At 30.7% G+C, this 20296-nt stretch overlaps 1 protein-coding gene across 1 annotated transcript in view; it reads left to right on the top strand.

The window, feature by feature from the left end:
- Dop1R1 (Dopamine 1-like receptor 1) overlaps nucleotides 1-10728 on the top strand; it is a 34995-nt gene extending 24267 nt beyond the window's left edge. The window contains exons 2-5 of the mRNA XM_088274422.1: nucleotides 5460-5769; nucleotides 7375-7614; nucleotides 8384-8631; nucleotides 10415-10728. Of these exons, the coding sequence (XP_088130548.1) occupies nucleotides 5486-5769; nucleotides 7375-7614; nucleotides 8384-8631; nucleotides 10415-10728 (1086 nt within the window). The 5' untranslated portion in view covers nucleotides 5460-5485. The remainder of the gene's footprint in view (nucleotides 1-5459; nucleotides 5770-7374; nucleotides 7615-8383; nucleotides 8632-10414) is intronic.
- Nucleotides 10729-20296: the final 9568 nt, after the last annotated feature.

The raw sequence follows: 20296 nt of genomic DNA, 5'->3' as shown, positions 1-20296 counted from the left end.
CATTGAGCTAACGGACCTGTTCGCCGGACGCCATAAAAGTGAATCAAATTTATTTTTACCGTCCAATACTCCGAAAGTGCAGAAAGTATTTTAATCGATTGATAAAAAAAAGCAGTAGCTTGGCTTTTGTGATGTTCAATATTTTTTCATCTTATGAAAATTGTTGAACTTTAAAAGAAAAATATTTAATGCGTGACGATTTAAATTTGATGTAATTATAAAGAATCTATGTATTAAAAACATGAAAGAATCAAAAACAACAAAAATCATCGTAATCAATGAATATTCACAGGGCTTACGATCATTTATCGTCTGGTTTTAATGACCAATTATACTCGTTATAATTATATAGTGTAACAAGAAAAAAAATAAAAAAATAATATATATATATATATATATATATATATATATATATATATATATATATATATATATATATATATATATATATATATATATATATATATATATATATATACATATATGTATATGTATATTTAAAATAATGTTACACAAACACAAACATGTCTAAAGCAGTGTATTCCATAATCTGGCAAAAGGACATAGCTGTAGTTGCAATACTTATTTAGTTTAATTGACATATGTACTTATAAAAATACATAAAACAAATGAGTTATTTAATATCACAAGTTTGTTTTTGCTCTCCTGTTAAATTTGGTCTGTGACAGATATACCCCATTTGCCTTTACACTATCGATATGTACAAGAGAATACTTTATACACAAATGTATAAAATAATATAAAAGTAAAGTAATCTCTTGAGCCAGCCAAATGCCAGGTCGCAAGACATGGGATGCTCAGACTTCCACCTTTTTTTCATACAAAAAAAACGTTTCATCTCATTTTAACACCTATAATATTTTAAATTCTAGTATTTGTGTACAATAAAATAAAATTAAATTAAATTTACGAAAAACATTAAATACTTCTTTTTCAGATAGCCTGATGTGTTTCAGACACGCCAGTATAATGTGTATATAGAGCCTCGTTCCTGCCACCTCACGCTGCCTGAACATTGAACTAACAAGGCTCTACTTAGGTTGTATTGTAGGAACATGATGAGGCATATTTGTTAGCGCATAATGCCTGATGTTGTGAACTGAAAATCTATTTACATAATTTTTCAGGAGTTGGAATATTCATGAAATATTTTCGTGAACCGCTGAATGCTGCGGTGTATATTTACTATACACGAAAATGTAAAATAAACGTCTATCGATTTAACATTTTTGTGTCGCACTATAGTCCATTGACTTTTTTTTATTTATTTAATATATTAACATTTTTATTTATAACATAATACATTTGAATTATTTATACATATGGAGAACTTTTATATTTCGATTCGCTGTGCCTCTCCATAAAAGAGACTATGCTCTTGTGCTTGGCGAGGGATTTACACTCGTGGTTTAATGTTACATAATAAAAGATATAATGGTCTTTTTTTGTTTATTTTTTCAAGATTTAAATGTAATGAGCTTCAATTTTTTTCGTAAGTATTTTTATATCATCTATTTTTTTAAATTTCTTCAGGGAGTTAATTGAAATGTTTGATTGCCAAATATTTGAAGTTTTGCTGAAATTGCTTGGTGTTGCATTTTGCAGTAGAAAAATCGTTTGAGAATATCGATGATAATTTTTTTTTTAAATTTAAATAATTGTCACCCTGTAGTATTTCAAAAATTGCAATATAATTACTAATTATGATTGTTTTATTTATTTGTTGATGAAGGCAATAACAAAGACTGAGAATTATTCCCTTCTGTTTTTATATTTCTCTTATTTTGCTTTTTCAACTCATTGCGTTAAAATTTCAAATCAATCGTTAAACATAATTTAATTAAAAATATAGAACAAACATAAACTAACCAACTAACTAACCAACACGCCCCTTCCCCGCAGGGGTAGGCAGAGTGAATAGAACGCCACACCACTCTGTCTTTGCAAACATTCTTCGCCTCTACCACGTTCATGCATCTCCTCATACATACCCGCCGATTGTTACGACTCCTAACCTGACCACTTTCAAGTATTTGGCATACCTGATGCCAAATACTTGAAGTACTTGAAAAACGTACCATGTTTTTCTCGGTCTTCCTCTGCTTCTTTTTCCAATTACATTCCCCTCATAAATTTGTTTTAGGGTTCTTTCGTCACTCATTCGTTCTACATGTCCAAACCATCTCAACACAACTTTCTTAATTTTATCGATAATGCTTATCTCAGCTTTGCATTCCTTCTTTATTTCACTATTCGTACATCAATCATACATCGTTTTGTCGCACATTCTTCTGAGAGATCGCATTTCGATTGCATTCAGTCTACTTTCATCCTTCTTTTGCCAACTCCATGTTTCACTTCCATACATTAGAGTTGGAACCAGGACTCCGTTGTGCACTGCCAGTGCCAGTTTAGCTTCCACTGATGGGTTTTTATTTGCTATAACTGATTTCAGTGCACCATTCACTTTGTTCCCAGCATTAACTCTCCTTTCCATGTCTTTATCAATCTTTCCATCCCTAGAAAACATACTACCCAAATACATGAAATCATCTACCTGTTCCAAAATCTCTCCGTTTACCAATATGTCACACTCAGATCTACATTCTTCTCTTTCAAAAACCGTAATTTTGGATTTGCTAATATTCATCAATTTGAACAAACATAAACAATAGAACAAAAATACACGATTTTATTTTTTAAACAAATTAAACCTTAAAAGAAAAAATGGCCCGTGAAGGATTCGAACCTTCAACCTCCAATGCGAAAGAATCAGTTTGGCGCTCTAACCCATTGAGCTAACGGACCTTATAGCCGAATGCCAAAAAAGTGAATAACATTTATTTTTATCGTCTAATTATCTGACAATGCAGAATGCGATTTTATGAATTGATAAAAAAATGATTGATTAAAAAAATGTTTTTATTCAAATCTCTTTTATAAATCTGTGACAGGTGTATTTACCTTGTAAAGATTAAATAAGTATTAAAAAAAAACACATTTTTTTACCGCAATGGCAGCGCCATTTGTTAAAAGTACAGGAACATACGCAAAAGAACGATATATGGTGTAACTTGCATTTTCAATGTTTTCGAGTGCATTGTTGTTTGGTAGATTTGTAAAATACACATTTATTCACAAGCATTATAAAAATAAACATATAAGAAATGTGTGTTGAGATGGTTTGGACATGTGGAACGAATTTATGAGGCTAATGAATTTGGAAAAAGAAGCAGTGGAAGACGGGTATGTCAAATACTTGAAAGCGATGCGTGAATGTGGAAAAGGCGATAATGTTTGCAAAAACAGGGTGGTATGGCGTTCTGTTCTCTCTGTCTATCCCTACGGGGAAGCGGCGTGACGGTTGGTTAGTTAGTAAGTTTGTGTTTTGTATTTTCTTTCATTTTAAATTTAACTAGACTGAGTCACAGTAAAGCGTGATTGGGTACAACTTTTTGATATTTTATATAGAAATGTGACTATCCATATTCTCACTCTACGCTGTTATACAGTCCGCCTCCGTGGTGTAATGGTTAGCATGTTAAGCTATCGTGCTCGATTTCCCGGGTTTAACCCCAAGGGGGGTGATAATAAATATTTGTGATTTTACACCCTAATATTTATTTAATATTACCAATGTGATCACCTCGCCTTCATGTAAGTAACGATCAAGAGAAAACTGCGACAATACGATGCAGTGCCCTATGCACCATTGGGTTAGAAGAAGAAGATGAAGGATATGTTCTTATTATAGCCCAAAAAATAAATCAATTTAGAATTAATTAATATCCATGTTCTATTATGGTATAAGAAACGTTACTAAATTACGTCTGATTTTATGCAAGATATCCCTACCCTAGAGAGATTAATATGCATCCCCTAAATACGCCAGTTTCACACTCGTTAGTGCCTCTCTATAAGGGTGAAATATTGAAGCAAGGCATGCAATTGATAATAGAAAAACAGAGATTTTTTTAAATGATTATTTTGTTAGTGATTCATTATATATTGTGTTTATTAATATAAACGCACTGTTCTTTATTGTTTTTTTTTATATTCAATCGTAAAAAGCTCTAGTGCCTTATAAATAAAATAAAATTTAAAAAAATATACCATAAAGTAAAAAATGCTTTTAATATACAAAATATAAGCACGTTTTTCGTCCATGTTTCGTTTAATGCTTTAAAAATACACAAAAAATGTCAACTTTTATATTTTTTTCACAAAAATGTAAAAAAGAGACGGGTACACCTCGAAACCAGTTGACATTAAAATCTCGGTGAGTGGTTACATACTAATATTACAAAAAAAATACTAAAGTAAAAATGGCTTACCACAATGTAAATGCTTTAGACATTTCATAAAATAAACTTTATAAAAAAAAAAAAAACTTTGTTTTAACCACTTTTTATATGGTTACACTTTTTCCAGCCGGTTTCGACAAGAACCTTGTCATCATCAGGGTTAATGTACTAATTCTAAAACATTGAAATACTTATAGTTAGGTTATAGTTAATTACCCTTCCCTAACGATGCCAAAAACTTCCACGCACTCAGTACACCATATGATAATATGATTTAAAAAATATGATTATAAAACGTTATTTTTATTGTGCATTGCATAGCAACTCCAAATAACAACTACGAATAGAATCACCCAAAAACAGTATGAAGCCGCGCGCGCATACGTAAAGTGGAACACACACACAAAAACCTACTGTGCGAAATTTTTCATTCTAGGAACAGAAATTGGAAAAATATAAAAAATAGGACTGTTACTTAAATTCAATTGATTATTAATAACTCCAGGTCAGGTTAGGAGTCGTAACAATCGGCGGGTATGTATGAGGAGATGCATGAACGTGGAAGAGGCGAAGAATGTTTGCAAGGACAGAGTGGTGTGGCGCTCTATCTTCTCTGCCTACCCCTGCGGGGAAGCGGCGTGATGGTTCGTTCGTTAGTTAGTTAGTTAAAATTTGTTTTACACCTTTTTTAATTTCCAAAATCTCTAAATTATGTAATGAGTTTACTTTTTTATTAGAATGTAGTATTTCAATTAGGATTTTAGGGAGTGTGTGGAAGTTTTTGGTGAGAGTATTTTAATGTTTTTTATTTAAAATAAACCCTGATGATGACAAGGTATTGTCGAAACCGGTAGGTAAAATTGTATTAATAAAAAAGTGGTGAAAACTTAATTAATTTTATAAAGATATCATTAAATGTGCCACAAAGTATCTGCGGAAAACATTCAAGAAATAAAAACTAACACATTAATGAAAATGGAGTTCTACAAATTAAACGCCAAATCAAGAAATTACTAACATTTTTATAAAAAAAAATATGAAAGTAAAAATGACGAAATGTTTTAGATATTAATAATATTGAGAATTTTATTAAAATGTCTGCCTGCCATTTATATTGTCCTCATTTTCTTTCAGGGATCTTCCTGTCCGTGCTGATATTCATGTCCGTGGCCGGCAACGTGCTGGTCTGCATAGCCATATACACGGACCGCGGCCTGCGGCGCATCGGCAACCTGTTCCTGGCCTCGCTGGCCATCGCTGACATGCTGGTGGCCGCCATGGTCATGACCTTCGCGGGCGTGAACGACCTGCTAGGCTACTGGGTGTTCGGCGCGCAGTTCTGCGACACCTGGGTGGCCTGTGACGTGATGTGCTCGACCGCCTCCATACTGAACCTTTGCGCCATATCGCTCGATAGATATATACACATCAAGGACCCGTTCAGGTAATATATTACTACTTTATTACTACCTTATTATTTTTTTACATCTCATCAAAGATGAAGAAGTATATGGAAGTCTGGGCATTTACGGGGCTGACGACCGTCATAAATCAAAATACATGATTTTTCAGGAGATCGTTTTTAAAGTTAAAAAATATAACACAATGTATTTAAAATAAATATTAAGCCACTCTTTGAAGTTTTTACTTGCAACAGATCTTTTTAAGTAAAACCTGAATGTTTTTTCTCCAATTGAAAAATATTGAGTTTATTTGAAAAAATTGCAAAAACAACACTTTCTGCCCTGTAGCGGGTAAATATTTAAATATTAAATTAAAAGTATGCCGCTTTTGCTGGGATGTAGTACATTTTCTGGGCATTCCGTAAACATGCACAACTGAAAATTGATGAATTTTGATATATGACGTTCTTGAAAGTAGTGAGCGATATGGTCAACATTTATCATGAAGTTATTGCTGCTCATTCAAATTTATCATTGGCATTCGAGGGTTAACGATAGACATAAATATGTATAACAACGTAAAACGAACACTTCACAACTCTCTGAATGCGTTTTCCACCATTCATTGCTAGTCCGCATTTCTCAACTATGCTTAGTATGAAAACTTTCCTAAGTTTAGAATCCTGACTGCTTTGTTTGAGGTTTCTCCAAAATTCCATGAATTCTGTGCTCAAACCAACTTTTTGATGCCTTTATCCTTAACAGTTTGAGTATTCGCTCTGTGTTTTCAATCAGTAAGAAATAAGAATTTGAACTTTAACTATGTTTGTTATACCAGAAGAGGTAATATATTTATTTCGATCTAGCTATATCCGACTATTATTTTGAAATTAAATAGAAAGAAAATTAATTTCTAGTTTCTAATGTTTGATGTTATTTACAATGTTGTTATCATATCCCATATATGGAAGTATTTCACTATCGTGACAATTCCAAGAGACCCATATAATAGCGTCAAGTAGTAAAGACGTTGGACCAAAAATAAGAGAAGTAACAGAACTGAGAAGTTTTCTGATTATTTTGTACTGCCTAACTCTAATGTAATAAATATGTTTGATTCGCATATTCGTTGTATCTTCAAAAAAATTTATATATATTTATATACATGTATAAATTTTTATATATATATATATATATATATATATATATATATATATATATATATATATATATATATATATATATATATATATATATATATATATATATATATATATATATATATATATATATATATATATATATATATATATATATATATTTATATACATATGTTTGCTTTGAATAAAAGAAGAAATTTTGTTTTATGGCCCGGTATAAAACGTCATTTCTAAAATATGGCCCGGCCTCTGAATAGGTTGGCCACCCATACTCTGGATAAACAGCAAATAATAGACATTAATTTGACATTGTGTAAATGCTTGTTTCCAGGTATGTTCGATGTGTGTTACGGCATCTCGCAGTTGGTGCAGCATCCTGAAATTCTACTAAGCACAGTCAGTGAACTGTCGTTGGCGGTCTTACATGGCTGCTGAATCCTCGAGATGACGTGAAAATAATAAAAGTGAATTTGACGTTGTTTCCAGGTACGGTCGATGGGTGACGCGTCGCGTGGCGGTGGGCACGATCGCCACGATCTGGCTGCTGGCGGCCCTGATCAGCTTCGTGCCCATCTCTCTAGGGCTGCACCGGCCGCAGGGCGCCGCCCGCCTGCCGCCCGAGCCCAGGCCCACGTGCGCCCTGGACCTCACGCCCTCGTACGCCGTGGTGTCCAGCTGCATCAGCTTCTACGTGCCCTGCATGGTCATGATAGGGATATACTGCAGGTAAATCAAGTGAAGAAAATAAATGTAATGAATTTTGGAACAGGGAGGTGATTTCACAAAATGGGTTAGTTAGTTAGTTTCTTGAATGTTTTCCGCAGATACTTTGTGGCACATTTTATAAACTTTATAAAATTAAATAATTTAGTTTTAACCACTTTTTTACTAATAAAATTTGACCTACTGGTTTCTACAAGAACTTTGTCATCATTAGGGTTAATTTTAATTAAAAAACATTTAAAACATTAAAATACTCTCACCAAAAAATTCCACACACTCCATAAAAATCCTAAAATAAATTATAATAATAAATAATAATAAATTTTAGGATTTTTACGGAGTGTGTGGATGTTTTTGGTAAGAGTATTTTAATGTTTTTGAATTAAAATAAACCCTGATGATGCAAGGTTTTTGTCGAAACCGGTAGGTTAAATTGTATTAATAAAAAAGTGGTTAAAACTTAGTTAATTAGTTAGTAAGTGGAGAAAATCCAGAATTGTGAATAAGTATTTAGACTCACTCAAATTGTTGTGAATCCTCACTAAATGCCCATTGCAGGTTAAGGTGGAGACTGACCGGAGCATTTCGTCGTAACGTAACATATTACGATGCGAGCATTCAGGCAGTCAGTACACCGAGCCGAACGCTCCATCGATAGTTTCGGATGCTCGCTGATGCTCTTCGCGAGCAATGTTACGACGTTATGTTACAACGAAATGCTCCAGTCAGTCTCACCTTTATGTTGTGAATCCTCACTAAATGCCCATTGCAGGTTATATTGCTACGCCCAGAAACACGTCAAATCGATCCGCGCCGTGACCAGGACAGTCCAGTTGCCAGACAATAGGACCAAGAGCGTGCGGACCCGCGTGCAGACGCACGTGCACTCCTCTCCCTACCACGTGTCGGATCACAAGGCCGCCATCACGGTGGGCATCATCATGGGGGTATTCCTCGTCTGCTGGGTGCCCTTCTTCTGCGTCAATATCGTGGCGGCCTTCTGCAAGACATGCATCCCTGGTATTTATGTTACATAAATTATATCAGAAAACGATCGATTTGACTGACTCTTGTCTTTTACTTTGCTGAGGATGCTGTGCCTTTTGCATCAGGCATAAAAGATGTCACACGTCATAATCTGTATTCAGAGTACCTGTCCTTCGAACTAATTATGTGCAGAGTTCACCTATGTTTCAAATGGCAAGTGAGTACAACTCATGTTTAGCCAAGTTGACATTTTCAATTGCGGAAAATCTGTGTTGAAAAGTCGAATCATGAGCATATTGTCCTCTCAGGATATTTAAAAACTATGCTTCTCTCCTTTGTGTGTATGTCCTTACTAGAATCAACATCACACACACACACATTCATTCATTTGCTAGATCTACACTATTTTGTACATGTTTCTGTGGTTAACTATAATTGGGTTATTTAATGTATATCTTTTAATTGTTTTGTTTTACATATGTTGCTGTTGATAGCTCAAATAAAATTTAATTAAAATTTAAAAAAAATATCTGCGCTGGCGCTGGTAATAAAAGTCTTTAATATGTGTAAGGAAAGTGATTTGCTGATGAATTTTGACAAATATAATGGTATAGTTTTAATGTAGATCTGATAAAATATGGGGAAATTATCGAAGTTTTCAAAAGGGAACAAAGTAAAGAATGAACGATAAGGAGAGTCTAAACTACCATAAAGAGAGTAAACTACCATACCACATAGTCAAACATGATTTTAAAATACGACTTTACTGACAATAAACCAATAATAAAAGTAGTTAAAAGCAAAGTTTGAATTTTATTTATTTTATGAAGGCCAAGGAAATTTCGCCATGATCAAGTATTTCTTATTTATTTATACTTAAAACTGGTCAGGTCTAGAGTCAGAATAATCGTCGGATATGTTTGAGAAGGTGCATGAATGTAGAAGAAGTGAATATTGTTTGTAAAGACAGATAGATGTGGCGTTCCTTAGATTCAAAATTATAATAAAACGATTTATTTATACGAAGAAGTCTATTTTTCAAAAATTTTCAACTATCTTTAGTCCTTCGTTTGTACCTTCCAGGGCCTGCAAGTCTTCTTTACTATCGGCAAGAAGCACAACATCTTCAGCATACAAAAGGCTACAGACAGTCAAATCGATCATTTTAGCTCCAATATGTAAACCTTTAACCTTAAAAAATGTACAGAATCGTAGTATTAAGATAGAAGTATAGTTAAACTATAGTTAAAATGTAACTTCGTTTTAAAATCACTTTAAATATTTTATTATAACTTAATTATAATGTCTACCGGTTTTGATTCTAACCGCTTTTTTATCAAGACTCAAGCGGTTAGCTTCGAAACCGGTAGACATTATAATTGAATTTTAATAAAATATTTAAAGTGATTTTAAAACAAAATTACATTTAAATTATAAAATGGCATATCACAAAGTTAGTGCTTCATATATTAATTATTTTAAGATATCTCTCCGAGATAGAATAAGAAATGCCAGGATCAGGGAAATATGCGAGATCGAAGATGTCGTTAGGTGGGGAAGGCAACGAAGGAGACAATGGTATGCGCGTGTGAGGAGTATGAAACCATCCAGACTCCCCCACATCGCACTATACGGCCAACTCCCGGGCAGACCACCAAAGAGATGGGTCGATAGCTGGAAATCGACGTCGCAGGAGTCTAATCCATCTTAAAAACAGGCCGCAAGGCCTACAATAATAAAAAGAAGAAGAAGCCTTCATTCTAAGTCCTCCAATACACGTTTTCTTTGAAATCCAATCAATTTTGTTTTCTTACAGGTCTAGCGTTTAAGATTCTCTCCTGGTTGGGGTATTCGAACTCAGCTTTCAACCCGATCATCTACTCCATATTCAACACGGAGTTCAGGGACGCCTTCAAGAGGATACTGACATCTCGTTACCCGCCTTGCTGCGGATACCAGTCCGTGAGGGCGAACAAGGAAGGAGTCAAGAACGACAACTTCGTGACCGACTATGGCACCAAGACCATGGTGGTGCGTAGAAGTGGATCCCTCAGGGAATGCTCCTTCGTCGGAGCTACTCCGAGGTCTTCGGTAGAGTCCGTCAGAAATTTGAAGGACAGCCAGATATGACCAGAGGAGATAGACCCGGTTCAGCACTCCAACTATAGCGGGCTATTGGACTCGGTCGATGTTGTCTAATGTATTCAAATTATGGGGAAAATTAGAGACATGACGTCATATGTCATCAGTATATATAAATTATAATTCATTTAAAGTTTATTTAAGGTACAGTTCTCAAAATATTTTACTACCACAATTATCTTTAATCTTTGTGCTTCATTCTGCATTATTAAAAAAAAAATCATGCATATCTATTTATTTGATCTGTTAATTTAGGCAAAACCTCAAAAATATGAAAGGCTTTGAATTAAAGTATTATAAATGTTATGTTTTTCTTAGTTAGTTAGTTAAATGTTACAACACACCTCAATAAAATTAAATAAATACATTTTTGTAGATAATTAACAACAAATATTTTAAGTTTTGGCAGCTTTCTTTTAGATCTTTTTGTCACAGTTTCGAAAGTTTTTCAATAAATAAAGTGCATTTTTTTGTAAGAACTGTAAGTAGTTATATTTCAGAAACTTTACGTTTTATTACAATGAAACGATTGCATTTTTTAAATATAATATAATTGGGATTATTTATATTTATAATTTAACCGTTTTTTTGTAAGGATACCAAAAAAAACAAGGGAAGGGACACATTAAGAGGGTGAACGAATACCTGAAAGATGAAACTTTTCATGGAAAAACTTCTAGAAACCTAAGAATGACTTTTGCCAAAAAACAAATTTTATTAAATAAAAATAGGTTATTTTTTGACATCTCATCAAAGATGAAGAAGAATATGGAAGTCTGGGCATTTACGGGGCTTACGACCGTCATAGGCTGGTTTGAGTGATCACTTTACACACGTGTAACATTCACCAATTCTACCCATTATTGACAACCACACTACTCAAATTCTTGGAAGTTCTATATATATGAACCAATTTAGAAACCTTGTTCATGAATCACTAGAACTTCACTAGAGACATCTATTGGTGAGATGTAAAGAAGCTTTTTATTAAGCAGAAACTCTTATATTAGTATGTGAGATCCGAATCCTGGATTATAATCACACACATGAGAAACGCCAGAAAATACCAATTTCATTTTTATTATTTAGCTTATAATAAGCCCCGTAAATGCCCAGACTTCCATATTCTTCTTCATCTTTGATGAGATGTCAAAAAATAATATGAAAATAACTCCTGTAATTGGAGATAATCCAGATTTTGTGAACAAGTATTTGGACACACTCAAAATGTTGTAAATAAATTATCTGGTCAAATTATAAGCTAAATAATAAAAATGAAATTGGTATTTTCTGGCGTTTCTCATGTGTGTGATTATAATCCAGGATTCGGATCTCACATACTAATATAAGAGTTTCTGCTTAATAAAAAGCTTCTTTACATCTCACCAATAGATGTCTCTAGTGAAGTTCTAGTGATTCATGAACAAGGTTTCTAAATTGGTTCATATATATAGAACTTCCAAGAATTTGAGTAGTGTGGTTGTCAATAATGGGTAGAATTGGTGAATGTTACACGTGTGTAAAGTGATCACTCAAACCAGCCTATGACGGTCGTAAGCCCCGTAAATGCCCAGACTTCCATATTCTTCTTCATCTTTGATGAGATGTCAAAAAATAATATGAAAATAACTCCTGTAATTGGAGATAATCCAGATTTTGTGAACAAGTATTTGGACACACTCAAAATGTTGTAAAAATAGGTTTATGCTTAAATTGCCTGTACACAACCCATGTTACATCCTGACTGGTAAGTGACGCATGTTATATCCTGACTAGTTAGCGACGCAGTCAAGTCGTTTCGTATATTAAATAAATCATTTTAAATTTAGCAGGGTTCTCCAAAATATCTTTTACAGAAAATTTAAAATTAGCCACAGTAGATAAAATCTGATCATTTATCATAGTATTTTGAATGTGTCCATCATAAGTTGCTATTTTCAAATGCTGAATTTGCTCGATTTTTCATATCTCAAAATAGATTTTTAAAAATATATATTTAGATGATTCCTGTCATTGGATAGATTAAGTGATTGTTTTACTCACTGAGTGATATTCTCCATTCTATCCGTAATAAACAACCATAAAACTTAAATTTCGAAAAATCTTATATTTGCTTCAATTAAAGACGGATCAATCTACATTTTAAATTTGAGATATAAAGTGGTTAAATTGTGGAATGATGGTGAATGATAAAATGGGGATAAAAATATCACTTAAACTATCGAATGTCACAAATTAATACACACACTTAAAATTGTTACTTAAAAGTTCAAATAAAAATAGATGTTTGAAATAATTTTTGATTTGCAGTGATTTTTTCACTGTAATATTTATTCAATATTACCATGGACTGGTACCTGAAGCGGAGGGCTGATCACCTTTCCTTCATGTGTAAACGATCAAGAGATCAAGATTTGACACAGTGCCCTATGCACCATTGGGGTGCGGCTAAGGGTTTTATTATTATTATTATTATTATTGCAATAATAATATAGAATTTTCCGAAAAAAATATTTTGATTAATAATTTATTACACTATTTGTAATTTAAAAATTGTAAATTAATTAGTTTTATTCAGATTATGACGATACCAAAGTAATGTTTAATATTAAGTACATATTTAAAAAAAATGTAAGTAATTTATTTGAGTATTAAATTTAATTATTATTAATATGATTGACATCAAAACGACTTATAATTAATGATAAATGTTACATAAGTGTATTTTTACAAAAAAATAAGGCAACTCATTAAATAAATTCATGTTGTAGTATATTTTTAAGTTTCTGAAATTTTATTCCTACCTTAACATATCAATAATTGAAAATTTACCCGTATAAAATGTTAATTAAAAAAATATATTCTCAATAAGTATTTGTTTCAATATGAAATAAAAGTAAAAATCCCTGAAATAATATTCCGTTAATAATGGAAAAAATTGATCGTCATTATATTTACAGTAAATTTAATGGTCAGCTCGCTCGGCTACCGTTCTGGAGGTCCCGGGCTCGATTCCCAGGGGGGTTTAATAAATATAAGTGATTTTTTCACTCCAATATTTATTCAATATTACACTGGACTGGTACCTGGAGTGGAGGGCTGATCACCTTTCCTTCATGTGTAAACGATCGAAATAACACTGCGTTTATATGAAGCAGTGCCCTATGCACCATTAGGGTGCGGTAAGGGATTTATTATATGAAATTAAAGTAAAAATCCCTGAAATAATATTGCGTAAATAATGGAAAATATTGATCGTCATTATATTTACAGAAATATTATTAGCTTTCCGATTTCAGTAAGTAACTTGACAAAACATCGTCATGACTAAATCACTTGATATTTGTTTAAAATTTAATTATTATGTCCATATAAATCATTCTTGGTGCAGAAGCTATTTGCTTCGAAAACGTTCGACATTATAATTCCATATTATTTTACAGTTAAGATATTATTGAATCCATAATCTTGGTGAACACTCATAGTGAAGCTGCAGACATTTTTTTCAACTCCCTATCTGCCTTTGATCAAGCATTACGCAATAGTTTTCTGTCAGCTAGACTATTCATCTAATTTTTTTAAGGTAGATCATACTTTCTTGATATTTTATGTATCTGAATGTTTTTCTCTTATACTTATAACAGTCTATATTTTTTTGTAACTTGAATCATTACTTATAAAAGCCCTCTGGGCGTTTGTGTGAATAAATAAAATAAAATTAAATAAAATTATAAAGTTTTCTGAAAAATCATTTAAAACGAATAGCAAAACAATATTCACAATTAAAATAACATATTTATGCTTATTATTGTAAATAAACAATTATAAGATGTTACATTATCTTATTCCAGTTAGTAAATTACAAAATCTTCGTCCGCCTCCGTAGTGTAATGGTTAGCACGTTCGGCTACCGTTCTGGAGGTCCCCGGTTCGATTTCCAAAGGTGGATCCGATAAATATAAGTGATTTTATCACTCAAATATTTATTCAATATAACCCTGGACTGGTACCTGAAGCGGAGGGCTGATCACCTTTCCTTCGTGTGTTAACGACCAAGATAACACTGCGTTTTTATGATGCAGTGCCCTATGCACCATTGGGGTGCGGATAAGGGTTCAAAAAAAATTACAAAATAACTTTATTAAAAAATTTCCTTTTAATTACAACTTAATTATTTTGTCCACTAAAATTACATTTGGAAAAAAAGCTGTTTGCTTCGAAAACTATTGGCAATATAATTAAGATCTAATAAATAAGGTTTTCATTTGATATCATATTAAAAACAGTAATCAGTTTTTTTTTCAATAACAAAGTAACTTACAACATTTTGAGTGTGTCCAAATACTTGTTCACAAAATCTGGATTATCTCCAATTACAGGAGTTATTTTCATATTATTTAAAAAAATTAAAAATAAAAAATAAAAAATAAAAATAAAAATAATAATAATATGAAAATAACTCCTGTAATTGGAGATAATCCAGATTTTGTGAACAAGTACATATTTGGACACACTCAAAATGTTGTAAATAAATTATCTGGTCAAATTATAAGCTTAATAATAAAAATGAAAATGGTATTTTCTGGCGTTTCTCATGTGTGTGCTTATAATCCAGGATTCGGATCTCACATACTAATAAAAGAGTTTCTGCTTAGTAAAAAGCTTCTTTACATCTCACCAATAGATGTCTCTAGTGAAGTTCTAGTGATTCATGAACAAGGTTTCTAAATTGGTTCATATATATAGAACTTCCAAGAGTTTGAGTAGTGTGGTTGTCAATAATGGGTAGAATTGGTGAATGTTACACGTGTGTAAAGTGATCACTTAAACCAGCCTATGACGGTCGTAAGCCCCGTAAATGCCCAGACTTCCATATTCTTCTTCATCTTTGATGAGATGTCAAAAAATAATACAAAGTAACTTCATGAAAAGATTGTTTTGTTTGTTTCATTGTCTTCATTATTTAAAATTATTAAATATTCATACATGATATATTAAAAGACATTTACATTAAGGTTTGTGCCAAATAATAATATTTTATTCAAAAAAATCTAAAAGAAAAATATTCTACATGCTTTTTTTTCTCTTTCTCACATTTTCTTTTCTCATAACATAATGAGAATTTGACAACCACATCAGTGATTTTATCAAAAAAGTTGATTTTAACAATATTTTTATCATTTCGTAAAATTATTTTATGAATTATACCCAAATTTTACAATAAGGATAAAAAACAATCTTTTCCAAAAAACTGTGAAAACATAACCAAGAGCTTCTGTATTTAATGAATTTTTTTTAAAAATATTTTTCAGGTTGTTAAACGTTATCCGTGTGTAGAATTTAGAATATCATTTATGTCAATATTTAATCAATATTTTAATCAATAAGGGATATTTATAGAAGATGTAAGATGAAGTCGGCTGTCCAAACTCAAAACACAGTAAGGGACATTTTTTTGTAGTACTTTTTTTTGCATTTTTGGACTAAGTAGATTCTACTTAGTCCAAAAAAAATACAAAAAATGTCCCTTACTGTGTTTTAAGTTTGGACAGCCGAAGTGTATATATCATTGTATTTATTTCAAATTTGTCATTGTGTAAATATTTTCATATGCGTACATAGATGTCTTAATTGCTCAATAGAAATTCTGCATTTTTCAACTTTTTATTTATTTATTATTAAACTAGTTATTCAATGAATAAATGATGCGATAAGAAAGAAATGTTTAAAAATACATTTTAAAGTGTTATGATATGATAATCGGTATATTTTTACGTCAAATTATTTTAAGTAATGAAATAGTGATTTATAAAATATATATTCAATATATTTCTTGTGATATTCAGAGTCTTATTCACTTCAAAACATATCTTATAAAAAAACATTATCAACATATAATATTTTTTATCATCCTGTTACAAATAATATAATTATTTAGCGTATAACTTTGAAATCGGTAAATTAAAACAATATAAAAAGTTTATGTTTTTATGTATGTATGTAAATATATATATATATATATATATATATATATATATATATATATATATATATATATATATATATATATATATATATATATATATATATTTATATATATTTATATATATATATATATATATATATATATATATATATATGTATATATATATATATATATATATATATATATATATATATAAATATATATATATATATATATACATATATATATATATATATATATATATATATATATATATATATATATATATATATATATATATATATATATATATATATATATATATACATATATACATATATACATATATAAGTAGTTACCTACATATTATCTATCAATCTATCACATTTTTAATGAACTAAATTATTTTTAAATAAATAAAATATAATATTTATTTATCATAAAATGAATAATAGGTTAAACTTCAATTTAAAAACACACCTGTGTATGAAATATGGTTTTATTTTTGATTAAAAAAATTATTAAAATAATTACTGTAACAGTACATGTTATGTGTTTAGGAATTCAATGTTTGTATTATATGTAAAATATATTCAAATGTATTTATGAATAAACGTATGGTATTGTAATAAAATATACTAATGTAACTATGGTTAAAATGCAATTTTATTCTTACGCTCCAAACTTGCCTTTAAACATTTCAGATAGTGCTCTGCCTTCATGGATACCATAAAACTAAATGCCAGAATTTTAAAGCTTAATAAAAACTTACTCAAAGCTTACTTTACCTTACATAACTATTTTTTTTTAAACAAAACATATCACAATGTCCCAGAGATAATTATTTTATTATTTATACAATTTTGACTTTAGATATATTTTGTAGAAAAGGGAAATGTGTTCAAACATTTTTCATATCGTAAATTTTTCTTGATTTAAAAAAAATGAACCTTACCTAACCTAACAAAACCTATTTATCAACGTAAAATTTTAAACAAGTTTCCAAGAACAATAAGTTATTCATTAACAAGATGTCAATACATATTTTAGTGCTAAGGGAAATTTATTTGAAAAATCTTTTTTGCATTTTAAAGCTTTAAAATTTATGTAATCCTGATCCAACTTATTTTTAACAACAAAATCAATGATAATTTCCCATGGACTATTCGTCATTTTATTGATATGATGACATCATTCATTCAATATATGTTTTGTAGGTGGGAGGGAATAAACTATTAAAATATTTTTTTTGGCATTTTAAAACTAATCTAACTCACTTTAATTTAATATACCGTTACCAGTTTTTTTTTACAAAAAGTACCTTTCTAAAATAAAGTCTTTGATTCTGAGGTACTTTCATTTTAAGGCTTATCATTTAAACCTTATCTAACATGATTTCACAACAAAATCTATGAAAATTTTCAAGTAACAATTTAAAAATATCAATCAAAACATATTTTGTAAAAAGAAGAAATCAATTCAAATAGGTTATGTTTTTGTTTCATTACAAAGCTTATCTAAAACTTGTTTAAACCTAACGTCACATATTTCACAAAAAAATCTATAATAATTTCTAAAGAAATCCGTATTTATTTATACGATGACATTTCATATATATTTTTCAGGTGGATTATATCGATTGAAATAATGTTTTTTTTCATTGTTTTAAGGCTTATCTAAACACATTTAAACCTAACCTAACATACTTTCACAGCAAAATCTATGAAATTTTTTAAAGAACATTCAATACATATTTTGCAGGTAGAAGAAACCAATTTAAATAGGTAATCTTTTTGTTTCATTACAAAGCTTATCTAAAGCTCTCTTAGAAAATAATAAAGAAATATTGAATTGCCAGCCTTATCTTTTCCTTGATTAATTCCCTCCTCGTATATAGCTACCTACCTGCTTTGAATAGAAATAAGCTGCGTGATTAGTAAAGTTTGAGAACACGCATAAGTTTGACTGAAAAAATAATCCTCTTGAGTCTTTTTCTTACTAAGGGTTGCTAATTACAAACCACCCTAAAGATATGACCAATCCTCGGTGAGATTTAGGGCAGAGATATCGACACCCCTAATAAAACCATTTCGACCGTTTAATTATTCAATTTATATTACATACCTATTTTTTATCTTTTAATTTAGCATTTTTTAAGCTTACATACATACCAATGTTTTATTTATTGTTTCGGCATTCACTTTGCGGTAAGACATGATGAAATAGTAAAAGAAAAACAATCGTTCATTTACCACTTGAGTTTATTTTATTATGACGACTTATTTCGGAAGCTATGCTTCCATCTTCTGGTCTAAATATAAACATAAAAAAGTCGTCATGATAAAATAAACTCAAGTGGTCAAAAAAACAAGTGTTTTTCTTTTACATTCAAGTGTTATTTTTTAAAAATTATTAATATTCATAAAATACGACGGAAAAACACAGTCTCTTTTTTTTTTTACATTTTTATATGAAGCTTTCAGAATTTAATGCAATTATTAGTACTTTGAATTCATTTTACTTAACTTGTTTATTATCAATTTACTTATATTATAATAATAACTATTTCTTAAAATACATGTTTGTTCCGACACGTGTTTCAATGCATTGAATATCATTATCAATCATCGTATGGAAACACGTGTCGAAACATGTGTAATACGCTATACTTAATCTGACTCCGAAAGCAGAATTGCGTGTGTCACTGATACGTTCAACAGATGGCGCTGCCATAAATAAAAATGTTTGAATAACAATTATTTTTTACATTCAAATAAAATTTCAAACAATCGGTGAATAACGTTGAGAGATTTAGGATTTTTAACAAAAGAACATTTTTAGCGTTTTTGATGTGACATTGATTCGATAGCAGTACCTACCGAGTAAGCACTGACTTGCTTTGTGTTACTAACTCAATGTAAATCTGGCCTAGGTGCAAGTCTCACGTATATTTTTTAGAATTTTTACTTTTATGTACTAAAACTACAACGTATGTTGAAGAAAAACCAAATAACTGAACATAAAAAATACAAATATTCATCCTACATATAAAACAAAAAAGGCACAAAATGAAAAACAACAAAAAACCGCCGACTCCTTCTGTCTCTGATTCCGCGAACATATGAAACCATCCCCATGTGTTACCAAAATAGTTTTTTTTTCGTACGAAAAACAGTGTATTGAAAAAATGACATCTTTGCAATAAAGAACTTGATATAAAAAATATGTCGACCGCTCGTTCATCATCTGTTGACAAAGTTATGAAGCTGTAGCTAATTTCACAACCCGTTCTGGAAAGTCGTACCATTCTGTTACTCAATTTTCCTGACAATTCGCCCCCTGACGATGAAATTTTTTATTTATTTTTAAAATTACCCTCTGTTGACAAAGTTATGAAACTATAGCAAAGTTCACAACCAATTCTGGAAGATATATTTCTCTACAATTTTCCTGGCGGTTTGCCACCTGACGACGAAAATGAGAACTAATATTCAAAACGAGTACAAGTTTTCTTCAAAGTTATCAAATTCTACGACAGATGGCGGTAACAGTCTTGTTAAGAAATGAATTGTAACACAATTAAATTGATTT

This window comes from Brachycentrus maculatus, unplaced genomic scaffold, assembly GCF_059751285.1.
Source record: "Brachycentrus maculatus isolate JH-2025_06_01 unplaced genomic scaffold, ASM5975128v1 h1tg000668l, whole genome shotgun sequence".
Lineage (NCBI taxonomy): Eukaryota > Metazoa > Arthropoda > Insecta > Trichoptera > Brachycentridae > Brachycentrus > Brachycentrus maculatus.
The sequence above is the reverse complement of the archived record's forward strand: the minus strand, read 5'-3'. Positions and strand labels throughout refer to the sequence as shown.